The sequence below is a fragment of the Musa acuminata genome, chromosome BXJ3-10 (genome assembly GCF_036884655.1).
Source record: "Musa acuminata AAA Group cultivar baxijiao chromosome BXJ3-10, Cavendish_Baxijiao_AAA, whole genome shotgun sequence".
In the NCBI taxonomy this organism is placed as follows: domain Eukaryota; kingdom Viridiplantae; phylum Streptophyta; class Magnoliopsida; order Zingiberales; family Musaceae; genus Musa; species Musa acuminata.
Window position 1 is genome coordinate 12653773 of NC_088358.1, and position 16943 is coordinate 12670715.

General features: G+C 34.5%; 1 protein-coding gene across 1 annotated transcript; it reads right to left on the reverse strand.

Moving 5' to 3' along the window:
- Positions 1–3226: 3226 nt before the first annotated feature.
- On the reverse strand, positions 3227–12613 carry LOC135650483 (uncharacterized). Its single transcript, XM_065169866.1, has 13 exons — positions 12311–12613; positions 9828–9901; positions 9534–9617; positions 9324–9404; positions 7937–8017; positions 6249–6341; positions 5493–5672; positions 5336–5403; positions 5176–5227; positions 4962–5015; positions 4788–4880; positions 4338–4404; positions 3227–3649 (listed from the first exon to the last, which is right to left on the reverse strand). Exons 1-13 carry the CDS (start codon positions 12597–12599, stop codon positions 3558–3560), a joined length of 1308 nt encoding a protein of 435 aa, XP_065025938.1. The 5' UTR covers positions 12600–12613; the 3' UTR covers positions 3227–3557.
- Between the last annotated feature and the right edge of the window lie 4330 nt (positions 12614–16943).

Sequence of the window (16943 nt, forward strand, 5' to 3'; positions counted from 1 at the left end):
ACACCTAGCATAATGATAAAACTGGAAATCATGTTTATTATGCAATGATTTGAACTTGTATTTCTAAATACATTGAAAGTTGCACTTCTTTTTGTTGATGACAAATGGGGGAGAAGTATAATCATATTATGCATGATGATGTGTTGCAAATATTCATGATGAAATTTGCAATGACTTGAATTCGGCTTGAATTTAAGATTCTATCAATATGGCATATTGATAAGGGGAGTTTGTTTAAACTCTGGGAGTTAAGGTTAACTCCATCATCATAAAAAAGGGAGAGATTGTTGAATCTTGAATTTTGATGATGAAACCAATTAATAGTATTTATGATTTGATCTGCATTTTGAGTGATGCAGGATGCTTCAATCAAGATGAGATAATTAAAGTAGGAAGAATCATGTTGTGCGAGGGGAAAATATGTCAAAAGATTGGACGTCGAGCCGGTGGATCGGTCGACATATCGAAAGAAGGCTTCGGACCATGGATTCGGGAATCGGGCCAAGAAGAGCAGATATTGCGCCAAGGATATCGGAGTTGCGAAGTCAACTGGCTGATTGAGTAATAGGCTGCAAGAGAGGACGATGTACCGAAGAATCGGATGAAGCGTCGGGAGACCAATGATATGTAAGACAATATGATTCATGCTTAGTATTAATTATCTAGATCAAAGTATGTTTTTATAATATCTTATAAATATTATTTGAAATAATTATGTACGTTTGTAATGTCTTACAAATATTATTTGAAATAATTATTATAAATTATTTTATGCTTCAAAATATTATAAAATCCTTTGCAAAATCAGTTTTGAAAAATATTATGTGATTCCATGAAATGTGTTTTTTTTTAAAAAAAAAGGAACCATTGACATATGATATATGACGTCTCAATTATATATTTACTAATGAGGTTTAAACATTGATATTTATTTTAAAAATAGTTTCTTATGGATCTCGACATAATGATGAATGTGTTTACCTTTATCACGATGTCAAACATAATTCCGGATCTTGTTACAGGTATATAACATAATGATAACCATCATTGCTGAAACGATATTTTTTATGATACGTAATGTTAGATTTGTGTATATTATTTCAAAAAAATATTCAAAATATGTAGCTTTAAAAAATTATTTAAAGTTATTCTATCGTATGATTTGTATGATATATGAAGCCCAATTTTGATTAGCTTACATTATAATTTTTTATAAATAAAAAAGAATTATTTATGTTGTTATGTATTTGAAGCAAATGCTGATTAAAAATGATTTATAAGTTTTGATTAAAAAATATTTATTCTCTTATATCAGTTTCATTGGGTAGGTGAGTTGTCGGTGCTTGCTGAGCTATTATTTGCTCATATCCTATTACTCAAATTTTTCAGAGAAGCTAGTCATGAATATACTTGGAAGAGCTATTGAAGTATTATTTTTTTATATAATTTTTCTTAAGTTTAGATTTAGTTTTAATAATAGATGTTATACGGACATAGATATTATAAAATCATTAAGGATGTGATTGAATCTATTGGATATGTTATGAGTACGATGAGATGAACGATAGAATTTTATTCATGTGTGTAAATTTTTTTGGGATGATAATTGATTTATAAATGTGAAATTGTACCGTCCTGAATTTGTGTTTTTTCGCTAGTCCAAGAGCGTTACGAGAGGGGCAACGACTTTTCACAAAAGGGAGAGAGGTAATTGCAAACCTCCTGTTTGACTGGACGAGAAGAGAGCAATGCATGATAATTTACGAGGACTATAAGGATGATATGGAATTTTGTTGATTCAAATTGGATTGGTTCAGGAAATACAAAACAAACTTTGTTTTTTTACAGAAAAAACAAGTTATTTGACAGAATGATATGGACATGAAAAATAATAATAATAATAATAATAATAATAATAATAATAATAATAATAATACCCTTGGTAATTTCTGAATAGAGGAGCCTCGTATCGTAAAAAATAATTAGTGGAAGATTTTTTTTCGATAAATTCCCAGTTAAATACTATCATTTCTTTTCTTATCCGGTGAGCGGATTCCTAATGAATGATCTATCTTTCTGTTTGCAAATAAAACACGTTTGTCTATGCACGATAATAAAAGCATCACCTTTCTGCCCTTCTTCCCCATCTTCGGCGCCCCCGCCTTCTCATCTGTACCCCACTTGCACCCCTCGATCTCTCCAGAAACAGGATGAAGAATGGTAGTATTCAGATGTGCTACTTGTTCTCGTACGAACACCTCCAGGTCGGGTCGGGTTACCGTTTGAAAGTCCGATGAAGACACGTGCGCTTGCACGACAACAAAAGCAACACCTTCCTTGCTCGCCCACAGCCAACAAGATAGCTCAAAAGAAGGAACACCACAGATACACTCGTAGGCAACGGCGGCCGTCACCGCCCGGGACCGTGCTCACAACCGTCGGTCCCCTCACTTCCCTCGAGGCTCGACGATGGGCTTAACGTAGGAACACATGAACAACTCCGTAAGCCCCCACTGGGCTGGGAGGAACAGTGAGGACTTCCGATTGCAAACCGGCTTCATATGATTTTTTTGTGGGTTTTGGCCCCCCCACAAACCCAATGCTTTCAATGCTTATCATCACCATTAGTGAGGACTTCCGCTCCATGGGACCTTCCTTCAGGCCCAGCAAAGCATCAGAGAAAAAGGACTAATCTAAGCCGGTCTTTTAGCCCACGATAGAAGAAAAAATATATGAAGTATGAGGACCATGCATGCGGGGGTTTAGGTGCTTACCGTGTTTCAGCCTAATAATAAACGTGGCCAAACCCCTTAATTTCCGTGCCCTAAACGTTGCGATACGAGCGGTGAGCGTGTTCCCCCGGTCAATCCATCTATCCGACCCAGCAAGACAGGAGCAGATCTGCGATATATTCTTATCAAGTAAAAGTAGGATCGGATACACGAACACGTGACAAATCTGCGATATATTATTTTCTAGGGCCTCAAATCACTACATTTCTTTCACACCCAACACCATCTCTCACCTGGCTCAAAGAGTCCGTTCCCTTGCCATAATTGCAACATCCTGCAAGCAGAACAATTGCACTAAAATATCAAAAATGAGATAGTTGAGATTTTTCAACGTAAGCAGCTCAACTCGTATTTGTAACACGACAATGAATCATGTGTCACAGTTTGTCTATACCATTTCCTGCTAAACAAAACTTAGGAGAAAGCCTTAGCCATGACTGTCAAAATGATCAGTTTATACTCCCTATCAACACCGTCTGTATTTTTGCTCACAAATGGTCTTTCATCAGCACTCGGGCTCATGCTTACATTACTTGAATTCGGAGTCGGAAGTCTTTAAGCAGAGTGTGAAATCAATTACATCGACCAACTCAGGGTGCAGAGAGAGACTAAACCAAGAAATAACCCAGCGTGACACTGTCAAGCAACTCAATATTACTTGCAAATGGAATTGTGAGTAGACTACCTTTCTCTGATATATTAACAAGTTCCCCCTTGTGTGAATGTCCTTCAGATTGGCACTGAGAGTTTACACCATAGACAAAATCAGCTGAATTTACCAATCTCTATCTTCTTCTTGATTGCTCTTTGACCATGATAGATGAATGAATCTAATATTCCAGAAACAGTAAAAACACCTGAAAGCACAAACACCATATTTAAACATATTCCTCTAAGCTGTTGAAGATATTAAAGATAGATACATGAACCAGGATGTACATAATTTAACTTCTGGTCCTATATAATTATATCTTGTCTTTTATGCCAACAAGAACTAAACAGCACACTCAACTGTTTCCAAACATAGAGCAAATGTATCAAATTTAATTAATAAAGGTAATTGCCTAAAATAAATAGGAAGACCTGAATAGATGATATGTTGCATATTAGGGTACATGCATGAGAAAGTTCTATCAATATGGCCAGAGACCATTCAATCTGGCTACAGAACCATCTCAAATGACAATGCAAATCCCAGAGATATAGATAGTAGCAGCAGATGGAACTGGGAGGGATAGGTGTAATAATGGCATAACCCCAACAGGGAAGGAACAATCAAGTATGATATGGCGACACTTCATAAAGTGCAGGTTTTGTTGGATGTGTTTTGCAAACACAAGTTGGTAGATGATGTACCTAAAAGGACTAATATCCTTGATTATAATTCATAATCATTTATAAACAACCATATTGTTGAATTTCATTAAATTCGAAAGTATAAGAAAATAAAAACAAAAATCTGGCCATCAGACAAATAGTATATTTGGTGGCACAGAACACTTTTCACAAGTAGCTGATAATGATAAAAATGAGGGAAAGTATTACCTCCAACTATTGCACAAACATTAGTCAAGAAGTGTAAGAAAGATACATGTCCCTCCGTGAATGTAACCTGTAAAGTGCATTCTTATAAGAATTCATCATAATAAAATTTCAATATTTGACTTAAAAGATAGGATAAAATTCTCTACAAAGTATTATGCTGATCTGTCGGGTAAAACAAGAATCAAGCAGGATAAATTTCAAATTATTTTCAAAAAAAATCAAACAAAACATAAGCAGGACAAATTTCTTCAAGCAATGAACAAACAGCTTATCCAAAAGTTCTTGATGCAATGAATGCAGAACCCAAATGCATCATCAATGACTGAATAATAATATAAAATTGTTAATCTATATATCATGACTCAGAATGGATTGTGATGTTACAATATGGGGCAAAAGATAAATGAAAGAGTGAGGAGAGAGGAATCAACAATCAAATTGGAATGCCACCTTAATCGGAGAAAGGTCATAAAAGAAAAACACTCCTGGAAGATATTGTAATCGACCAATATCATCACTCCTGAAATGTTCGGTTACAGAGAACTGCAAAAACATGTGTGGACATCAGAAGAGATCAGTAGTCGAAATATTACCAAAGACAACCTTTGCAGGAACCAAAATTACCTGGTTGGACTGGATGGTACGACCCCTTATGTCAGTGTAAACAGTAGGAACAACCTAAGAAGAAAAAGAGTTAGCATCCAGAATGTTCTCGAAGAGCTAATATTCTTTGATATCATAGTATTTACACAAAAAAAAACATAAACTGATGCAACAAATAGTATGTTGAATTTTAAATCTGATGAATTTAAATAGAATGAGTCATGAAAGGGCCAACCTTGATAAAGTATTGGTACATTCCATATGGTGCGTGTTGCACCCACTGAACTCTGAGATTTCAACAAACAGGTGGATATTATAACCACATCTTGAAAAATCAAAAGACATAAATGACAGCATGTGAATTTTGAGAACTAGAAAATGTAGTAGGAAGTTACCCATCAAGAGGATTGATGGCACCAGGAAAATATTCTCCAAAAGATAATCTGTTAATTTTGTGACTTACCTGGACTCACAAACAACAAAGTATATTTAAACAAGAGCAAAGCCACAGATATAAGCTATAATCAAGTTTGATTAAACAAGATTTCTTACATTAAAACTCTCTTTTTGGAATGGTAACAAGTCATGCACATGCATATTTGACTGCTGAAAGCTTTTCCCAGGGGCAAAGTGAAAATTTCCTGCCACTTTTTTAACTTCCAAGAAACCATAGATGTTGCACCCTTCACCATCTTCATCCTTGATCCTTTGAAGAAAACCTTCTCTTTTGCACTGTGATAACATACAAGTTGTTTGGAAGAAAAAAACACATACAGGTTGTTTGAATCACTAAAAGGTAGGTTCACTAACTTTATTTAATCAAATTTCATAGATAAAACTTATATGCAAGGCTGTCATTACAGTTACTTCAGATAAAACTATTTTCTTCAGTATCTACATCATACAAGATAAATCCTTGGCATAATTAAAATGATCTAATTTAGATGCTTGATGCAAACTAAGACCAATTATTTCAGTAGTAATTACTAACTTTTGTAGCATACTACAAGAAAATCTGAACACGATGGGAGAAGCATGGTGTCTCCCATCATATTTTTTTGGGTTTTGCACAATCATTAACCACACTTCAAATTTGGGTTAAGTTGTTGCCAACACTTGCAAGGTAGCAAATGAAGATCTAAGAGTTATGCTGCTTAGATCTTCAAACTACAGCAGTTATGCTGCTTATATATATTTAGTTCATCAAGAACAAGTGTGCATAATCCCAATAACAAAATATCTATTCTATGTACTAATATCATATAGAAACAGGTACAGGAACATGTATAACCATATATCAATAAATACCTGGTCAATTATTTCAGGGTCTGAAAGGCCCCAACCTTTCTTTCTGTAGGCTTCACGAACTTCTTCACAAGAGTTGCAACAATCTTCATCAGACTATGAAAATCAAAAGACAGATTGCTTAGTCAATTGCTAACTAAAATACGCAATTTGCATTTTTAATTACATAATTGTTGAATTCTGTAGAAGGAAATTCAAGTCCATAATGATAGAATTGGTCACTTGCTGCGATTAAGCATGTAAAGTATATTATGGATGGAGATTTAAAATATTGGCCGGATAGTGATTTTTGGCACTTTCTTGGGTATCACTGCAAAATGATATGAAAATGAGTACCTTCCATTCCTGGTCAGATTGATAAACACCAGTTGGTATGTACTGATGCGACAAATATTTAAAACGTTCATTTAGATCAATCATCTAATTATATTGCATTGTATAACGAAAGGAAATCTATGATGTAGCAGTTTCCTACTTGAGTTTAAACAAAGGGTATAGATTGCGCACTTACCAGATTTTTTGGCAAACCCTAAGAAACAGAATATGTATGAATTAGTGCATCATTCATTCTTATTTAATTGCTTGTTACAGTTTTTCTGAGCAATATGTTATTTACAATTTATCATCAGAAAATCCAAAAAATGTCATGATAGGTAAATCAACAAATACATTTACAACCACTTCAGCAACATACATCATGCTACTAATATTTTAAATATTTGTTGTAACCAAGGTTCGCAATACCGTATCATACCGATATTTCGATCTGGACTCGGTACCGGTACGGTACGGTATACCGAGCGGTATACCTGGGTGTACCGAGTACTGTAGCACTGCTGCAGTGCTACAGTACCTCGGGACGGTAACAGTCAGTCCGCGTACCAAAAACCTGTCGGACCGGTACGTACCGCCCATACCGGGCGGTACGGCTCGGTACGACAGACCCTGGTTGTAACAGTTAAGTCATTGGTTTTTCTTCTATAAAGACTTCTACAGCATCTCAACACTAGTCAAACAATAAAATTAGGCTCTATACCAAACTTCTACAAACAATCACCATCATGTTTTTTAGTTATCATGGTTCATTAGCTACTCGAATTGACAATTCATATTTGAAAATTATATGGAACAACAAATAACAAGGAGGTCAATTTTGAATCAAGTTTTAATGTACTCAATAGAGACTAGTAGCAATTCCAGATGCTAATGCATGTGACATCTAATAGCCACAAATAATGGTCAAACCAAAACCACTAATAACCACTTTGAAAAAATTGCCCAATGGCACTTTCCTACAGGTTCTCATTTAGTTGGTCCTACAAAACATGTATGGTATCTCAGAACTTGTCAACAATTAAATAAGCCACCAAGCTAAGGAGTCACAGACAATCACTGCCAAGTTTTCTAGAATCTAGATATCAATGTTCATTAGCTGCTCCAGTTATCAGCCTTGCTTTGGGCAGGATCTGTGGTCAAATAGGATGCTAAGGCATAGCTGTTATGTATTAAAAGAAATCTAGCTCTTTTACAACTAAAATTGTACATAGAGGTATAAATTTTTCGTAAATCTATTAGACAAGCAGAAAAACCATATAGCAGAAGCTATAGCTACAAGACACATAATTGAAGCAACAATCTATTATAGACAAACAAAATAACAACAAAACACAGAAAGCAATCAATAGCCATACCACTTCTGCACCATAGCAAGAACCACAGTATGTCTCATTATGTTCAAGTCTTCCACCATGTCTTTGCAAAGGCTTTTCAATCTGTAACAATTGGTCGAAGCTCATTTAAAGGAATAGACTGAATATTTACACATGACACACCCACTGATTGTTCACAAAAGAAAGGGCATGATAATTACTCAAAAACGTTGGATTTGTTTTAAGTTACTCTATAATAAGATGAAGAATGTAGTTGTTGATGGTAACTCATAACAAGTACACAGTAATCAGTGAAAGAATCAACTTGCCAATACTTGATAAGCATAAATCATTTGCTGGAAGTAATCATTCTCATGATTTTATTGCCAATACTTGTTTATCTATATACGCTACATCTAGCCTCCTTGGAGATAAGCTTACAACTGTTATATGTCAACTGTAGGCAGGTCAGTTGGAGGCAAATCGACACTACATAAAGCTTGGGGTTTAGTTATGCCTATCTTTGTCATTACAAGCAAACAAGGAACAACATACATAATAACATTTTCTTTAAATACAGATCATCAACTTATCAACAAGTAGATATATGAAGTTGGTGATAAAACTAGCCATGCGCTCACAATCACTAAATGTTCACTCTCAATGTTTGCCCTTTCTAGGCAATACAAGCAATCAGTCAGATTCAATTTTTTTCCTAATTGTCTTTCTTCTCAAATGATACCCATCTTATGTCTGTAGTTAGACTATCCTGAAATGTTATTGACTAAGTAACAACCAGAGAATCTCTTATTTCACTAAAATTTTCCCAATGTACATTTGAATCTTCTAATGTCACATTTCATTTATTTACATTCAGCTATTAGAGTTAATCAAGTTTGTGGATAAACACATGGATAATGTAAGAGAGTAAGAGAGAGAGAGCGAGAGCGAGAGAGAGAGAGAGAGAGAGAGAGAGAGAGAGAGAGAGAGGAGAGACAGAGAACTGAGATAGTATCCCAATAAAATAATTAAGTTATAAATCCCACCGACTCAAGATTAATCATATAGGATTCAGAAAGCCCATAATATGAGTTGTAATTAGATAAATCAATAAAATGACAGAAAGAAGCTTAGACAATGTTAAATGGTCCCAATGTTTTTTCATCAATCTAAATAGTTCTATAACAAAGGGTACCATGTTTCATGCAAAGGAAAACAAGATAAAAGTATTATTACCAAATACAGTAAAGAAGAATTTTTCATAAACTGATATTATTGACTATCTAAAATGTTATGGCCTTAGTCACAACAGAGACCTTGTTTATACTTAATTGTATAAAAAAAATAATTCAGGCTGCATAAAGAATAGCTATTACTAGAAACTACATGACAAATAAGAATCTCATAGCTTAAAGGAAACAAAACAGACCTTAGGTGAACCAATTCCATCTTGTCTAGATTCAATAATACTGCCATGAGAATCTAGCCTCTTCTTAATTATGTCATGTCTCTGTAAAAAATGTAACAAAAGAAAATCTTATTACCAAAAGACCAGGAACAAGAAGGTCAAAAGCAAGTAAACATACTTAAAATCAGGCTTAAAAAGCTATAACAGAAGGCAGATCTAGTTGTAACATACGACATCAAGGTGCTCTTCCCCGCTAATATCCATTGCGTCAAGACTGAGCATAGAACATGAAAGGGCAGGAAAGGTGACATCAAACTGCACTTCTCATTAAAGGAACAATTGTAAGGAATAAGCGGGAAAACTGATGAAAACATTCTCTATATGCTATCAAGTAGCCTTCATAATTAGCTAGGATGTGCATGACATAGTGATGAAAACAAAAAACCAAAAGAAAAGGTCAAAGTTTCTTGATAAAATAATTTATAGAATGTGCCCTGCAAAGAGTTGATACAGTATAAACATTACATTGATCCGAAGGGTTTCTCCTCTTGAGGTATCAACAATGAGCTTTGTTTCTGTAACAGCATGAAGATACAATCCTGCAACCACAAAAGAAAAAGGAAAAACAAAATGATGAAGCTGATGCACCTTAAAGCATGAAAGCATAATGACCTCAAGCACATAGACGTGTGAGCATAAATTGCACCAAAGGACCTGAATGATATCAACAACTAAACCAATTAAATTGAAGTTCTGAGCAACACACAATTCCAAATTTCAAGAATAGAAATTATTCCATTGAAAAAGATTCAGTGAAACAAGATTAAAAAATAGTGAACAAACTTAATTAGCTCACACAAATAGAACCTGGTACTAACAAGCTGCTTTTGCACTGAAACCCAGTGGGATGCTCTGTACATCTAGTAAATTTGTAATATAGGAAAGGCCAGCACTAAGACATGCAACAATGACTAGTTATAGTCATTTATGACAAAAACTGACAAAACAAGTTCTAGATATCCTTTATGAGATAGGTACATTGTTTGTTTACTTTCATTCTCATTTTAGTGGATTTCTTGCTCAACAAAGTATATGTTTCACCTTCAAAGGCTGACTAACAAATATTTTCTCGAGTCTAACTAATTTTGATTGACTTAAGCATAATATCAAGGACCCACTAATTTCATCATGCACCAAAACTTGTAAATCTATGAAATTATCCGGTTGGTATAAAATTTAGGACAAATTAAGCAAAATCATTGTGGCTAGCTCATGGGAAAAAGAATCCACTTGTTCCTTGGGTTTCTAATCACAAATTTGAAAAGTCCTAAAGTAATCTATGAAACGATTTTGCTATGACATAGATCTAAGAGGAAGTTTAAAAACTTAAATTTCTTTTCAAGCACGTGATCTTCTAAAGTAGATAACCAGATAAAGATGTTGACGTCACATATTATACATTTTATTAGAAACACTACTCATACATTATAATGCAGAAAGCAATTAAGCAGCAAAAAGGAAAAAAGAGTATAGGAAGAGACACCTAAGAATAATCTGCAACGAACTTCTATCGCTAAGTTTATCATCCCCTTCTTGGATAAAATTCACAAATCAAAGAGACATCAGAAAATCCACAAGAACCTTAGAACTCCACAAGTGTCAAAACATAAACGAAATACATAATAGCAAAAATTTTCCAAACTGGATCTTCAATTGGGCAATTAATTACCATTATCCATTGCATCAATTAGTTGATTGGATCGTTGTGAATCCAATTGCTACATTACCTTCCACCACATAATGACTCGTCCTTAGGATCAGACCCAGTTGCTATAGTTTTAACCTGTTATGGACCTAGGAGACCATCTCCTTGGTTCAATCCCATCATTCATGGAAGTGTTGTACATTTGTCAAAATTTGTTAAAGCAGATTGCCTGATTATATCCATAAGCAACCCAAAATAGTACGCATGGATTCCATGACCAACAAACCAAGTAAATCAGGAAGCTTTCTCCCAGTGTTCAACCTTCAAATTCAAAATTTAGATCATTACTGTGAAAATCATGTTGTGTGCAAAATCTCATCAACTTTCAATCCCACATTGGCATGCTACTAATGCCTACCTAGAAAAATATGAACCTTCTGGATCAAAGAATCATGATCACTCATGTTAATTTGTTGAAACAACCAATGGGCAAATCAACAAAGACGGCTGGTTCTACTTTGTTTTCAGTACCCTTAGCCGTATTCAGTGAGTTTTTTGAAATATTAGATTTTTTTTACTTGTAATCCTGAACCCAGTTTTTAGCATTACTGGTCTCAACTTTATAAATAAGCAGAATGTCGTCACAATTTTTCTAAGTTTAACAACTAACTTCAACAAACTTTTGGTCCACCCACTTCCTTTCCAGACCGCACATGAAATTGAAGTAGCAATTGAGACATGCACTGCAAATGAATTCATGATGGCACCTTCGCCCTCTTCTTATCCGTAAATGTTGTCTTGATTTCTGCTAACTATGCTTTCATCCTTCTTTCTCAAGCCTATACTTCAATTCTAAACTCTTCCACCCAGAAGATCACTACATTCAACAGAAGTCAGTTCTACTGTTGAAAGGGGCAGACGATATAGTAAAGCAATGCCTTTCTCCAATGATCGAAAATTCAAAGTCGAAGACATAGCCAATTCTGTTCAGCGCTAATTTAAAGCGAATGCCAACTAGTAAAAGAAAAGGAACGAACTGCACAACAATATATAATCTCGCAAGCATATCGAGAACCAAAGATCCGATGTTTATTCCGTGAACCCTACCAAGATCATAAAAAGAAAAGTTCCAATGTCAAGAATATGCGCAAACCAAAAGCGGAGGCCAAGAATTACGATCCAAGTCGATCAACTTAGGCGAACCCCACAAAACCCAACAAGCACAAACAAACGAATTTCCAATGAGCAAAAACTATTCGAAGGGCGAAAACGAGGAAAAAAAAGAAGGAAAAATGGAACATACGGAGCTCGGAGATGAACAGGAGGAACATGACGATGGAAGAGACGATGGTGATGATGCCACCGGAAAGTGTTCGACTATAGAAATCCTCGTTGATCTTGGGGTAGGCGTCCAGGCTCCGCAGCTTCCCGAAGAGGCCCTCCATTCTATCGATCCCAAGAGAGAGGCACAGATCGAGAAGTCGACACGGGATGGAACGGAAGGCAAGAAAAGATTGTGAGCCTCGGCGGAAGATTTCTCGACCCGATCTATCTATATTTAGATCCTCTCTCTCTCTCTCTCTCTCGAGCATTATTTTGTGAATTTGGGGTTTACTAAGACAAGAATCGCTGGCTTTGACCGTCAACTTTTGACGACGACCTTCACACCGTTCAATCGGGAAGTTCGCAAATCTAAAAGCATCGATTGCACTTTCCCCGCCCTGCTTCGGCAAGTGTCTAATCTGGAAGAATCTAGAACATATGATTGCTTACCTACCAAATTCTTTATTTAAGAAGAATTAGAATAAATTAAATTAAAATTCAATGAGAAAACATTAAAAGAAATTTAGAGCGAAGATAAAAAAAAAGGAGCAAATAATATTTTTTGTGTTAATGTTAAGTAAATATTTATAAGAAATACCACTAAATTTAACAGGGATAGGAGAGAAGATTAGGGGACCATTCACCAGTTCAATCCTATAAAGATGGGAGTCTTTATCTAATTCTGAATCAATTTTTTTATTTAGTTCCAATCTCTAATCTCTAATTTTAATTTTTCCAATCGATATCAAATGGAGTCACAGATGTTATTATTATTTTATTAATCCCTACACAAATGGGAAAGTGAATTTGGAAATATTTTTAATAGTTAGATTTTTAAAATCATTGGGTTCAATTAGGTTATCACATAACAATAAAATTCAATTCTAAATATTTATTTTTTTAGGATTCTTGAAATATTTATTGAATTTCTATTGTCAAAATCGTTACTAATTCAACCTACGCTTGAATTGGATTTAGATTGCCCTCCCTACATGAACTAGAAATGAAAAAATTATCCTTGAAATTTTTTAATAAATTTGAATTTATTCATTATGGATTAGTTGATAAATAAAGAAAATACTAAAGTACATAATATAAATATCATGATTTTTAGAGTTAATGATTCTTAAAAGAAACCTTAATTAAAAAACGAAGATGACTTTTTAGTTTAGATGCTCAGTGGAGAAAGGATAATGTTGATAGGAATGATAAGAACGGTGTCTTTGATCAAGGCATTAATATAATATCTATAATATATATGATAATTCAAATTATATATATCTTACTCTTTGGCCATTATAAATTAAACATCACAAGGAACGTAGAGGTCATCTGTGACACATTAATTCCAACACGATTGACAAGCTTAGTAGAAAATCTTTCTTTAAAAGAACTTTATCTTAATTAGAATTTCACCTTACTCATACAAAAATTTCAGGCATCATAGAGTTTATTTGGCATTCCTCTTGCCAAGTATTAAAGACAGTACATATATAAATCTAATTGAGATTTGGTATAATCAACTTGCTGTAAATTTCTGTTTTGGACGATTGAGGTACTCAAATTTCTTTTAAAGGGTCATATTTTCGGATCCTGGACAATGCTTGTTTCCTCCTGTCAGGTGGGCGACACCAACAAAGAAAAGAAAAAAAAGGAAAAATTACAGTTTTGTATGCTTTGACTAGAGGAAGGAAAGGGATGCTTTTTTGACCAAATAGGAACACACGTTTTATTTTGATTATACTATTAGTCAAATACCAGTACATATGTTTGACCAAATCTTTTGTTTCGTACTCAATGCATTCATTATATTTCTCTTGTCAAACAAATGGACGAACCCAAGTTGACAAGACAAAGGCCGAGTTCTACATGAAACTGCGCCTTCATAGCCTAATAAAAGCCCGAATGCTGAAGCTCGTCTATCTGCCATGTTACCCGATCTTGGGTCTGATGCGTAGCACGGTCAATGGAAAGCAACATGGAGATGAAAATATATGTCATTAGCATTATAGACAAAAAAAGAAAAATCTAATAGATATATTGGCAGAATGAATAAGAAAAAGCTAAGCTGCATTATGTGAAGTAGGGACATAACCAGAGAGATTAAGCTTGGTCTTTGGCATTTGAGTGCCGCAGAAGTGTTATGGAAACAACATGAGCTTCATGGTCTATTTGATGGTTGAGAAGAAAGAAAAAGGTACTTAATTTACTCTCTATCAGGCTTCCTCACATCTAAAAGAATATTTCTGTTTATAATTCATCAGAAAATTTTTTTTTATCCTGTTGATTTGATATTGGTTCAAGTTGAATGAAGTGCATCAAAGTCCTCTACTTTTATCAACATATTTGATAAATTCATAACCTTTCAGTAGGTAGGTTGTATCTATAGAAAGTGAGGCTTAATAATCATCAATAGAATAGACTAAGATTATTCTTTTGTGACCTAAGCTATTAATTTATGAAAATAATCTCTTTTGTATTTAGATATAAAATTATTTGTAGTATCTTTCTTCAGACCTCATATTAACAGGAATCCGGTGCACCACATAGTTATCATGACTATATTGATCTGACGTCGTACCCCAATCTCCCCGCAAAAGGTGAGAAACCAAACCTTTTTTCTGTTTAGTTTTTTACAAAGTCTATCACCTTACCACCTGCACTGCATTAATGCAGCATTAGCTTTCAACTTAGGCAAGAATACGTGGATCATGGGCTATTATTTTTTACTTACCAATCAAGAGAGAGAAATATGGGGATAGACTTTAGAACTCAAATTATTCCCCACTTCGGTGGCACCCCATTGGCCTTCCGCTGTTCTTGACGATGAACATGGTGGATGGACCTCCTGGTGGAACTCCATCTCGTCAACCAAAACAACTCGCTACTCCTGTCAGCTAGGTGTGATAAAATGAAACCAAAAGATTAAATCAAATTTCTTAAACTAAATCAGGTTTGAATTGATTCATCAATAATTTAATTTTAAAAATTATAAATGATTCATTATATATCGTTGCTTTTACTCTTCTTTAAGCTCAATAATACTGATAGCAGATTATAATGGACTAACAATATGTTGCAATGGAAGAACACCCCAGCTATTGTGCTCTCAACTTTCTTGAAGGTTATTGTCGTGTGGAGTTTCTATCTTCGTGTTGTTTTCTTTTTTTTTCTATATTTAATATTTTTTAAAAATATTTAGAATAATATTTATGATATAATTTTTTTAAAAAAATATCTGTCTAATTGGATCAAAATTTTGGTTCAGTTCAATTAAACTGAACACTGAATCTAATCGATTCATTTAAAAAAAAAACTTATATATATATTTAAATTATTTAAGATTGAAAAATCATTAATTAATCGAATTGGATTAATCGATTTTGAACCGATTTGATTAAATACTTATTTTAACTGAACCAAATTACTTTTTCAGTTTGTCCTTTTAACTATAATCGATTTGAACATGCTTAACTGCAGCAGAGAAAAAGTCACTCAGCATTGTGAACTCCATCACACGATGATAAAAAGGAAGCTTAAAGATAACAAATTATAATCCAAATGGAGAAGCAAGATAGAAAGTGAATACCATTTTAAGACGTTGTTTGATGCCTCCAAATCCCTGCAAGCCCACAAAGATGATAAAGCTGCTGAAATCTGATTTGATTCCGGGGATTGTGTACCAGCTTTTGAGTAGCCAGGTGTATTTTGCATGTCTCTTATCATATTTTATGGCAAGGGGAGGTTCTCAATCATGCGGGGGATTTAGGTCAAGCTAGATTTGTGGTGAGAGGGGTTGATGGGATTTGGTGGAGTACAATTTACATGGCAGTTGATCAGACGTCCCATTTGATGGGACCACATTTGGCATGGAATGGACAAAAATAAAATAAAATAAAATATTAAAAAAATTTAGTAAAATGCCCTATTGTGTTCCAACCAACTTATTGATTGCATGCAGCTAAAGCAACTCCACCTCGTAGGCTTGTGGGAAGCTTCTAAAGTTTATTCTGCTCTGATCCAAATGTTTTTAATTCCGAATGCTATAAAATTCTATCATGCATTAGTTCAGTATCCAAAACCTAATAATCTTACAGGTATTCTTTGGCAATCGTACGTGGAATGCTACTGCAAATAGTGTTGTTTCCACCAATTTCTTCTTCAGCCGGAAACATCTCTCATTGTGCATTGCTAAAACATGTGAGATTTAGTTTAATTGGACTAAACATTAATAATCATTGTTGTACTTGTTGTAGACAACCTGTTTCTGACTCACACCTGAATTGGTTTGTATATCTTGTTGACCTTCCAAGTAAATCTCAGCTCTCACTGTAGGGCCTTCAGTGAGATAAGCAACACTGCACTAAATTAAGAGTTTCTTGGTAGAACCTATGTTAGTGACTTGTTAGTTGTTACCATTGAAAAGGGAGTTCCCTGGTAAATGTTGCTCGACTCTTTAGCTCTTCAGGTTGCGTATGTCTTCTTCTTCATTCCATCTTCAAGAAAATGACATCCACCTAAAAGTAGAAAACATAAAGAGAATATAAGAGTTGTTCCTAAACTTTTAACTTAAACATAGCAACTTGCAAGTTGAGATTTCACTAGGTTTGTCG

Coding starts and splice junctions, on each gene's coding strand:
- LOC135650483 (XM_065169866.1), bottom strand. CDS start 12,599: ATGCTCGAGAGAGAGAGAGAGAGAGAGGATCTAAATATAGATAGATCG. Junction 6,342..7,936: donor CTTGCTATGGTGCAGAAGTG/GTATGGCTATTG, acceptor TGATTTTCATAG/TCTGATGAAGATTGTTGCAA. Junction 3,650..4,337: donor TGTTTGTGCAATAGTTGGAG/GTAATACTTTCC, acceptor TTGTGCTTTCAG/GTGTTTTTACTGTTTCTGGA.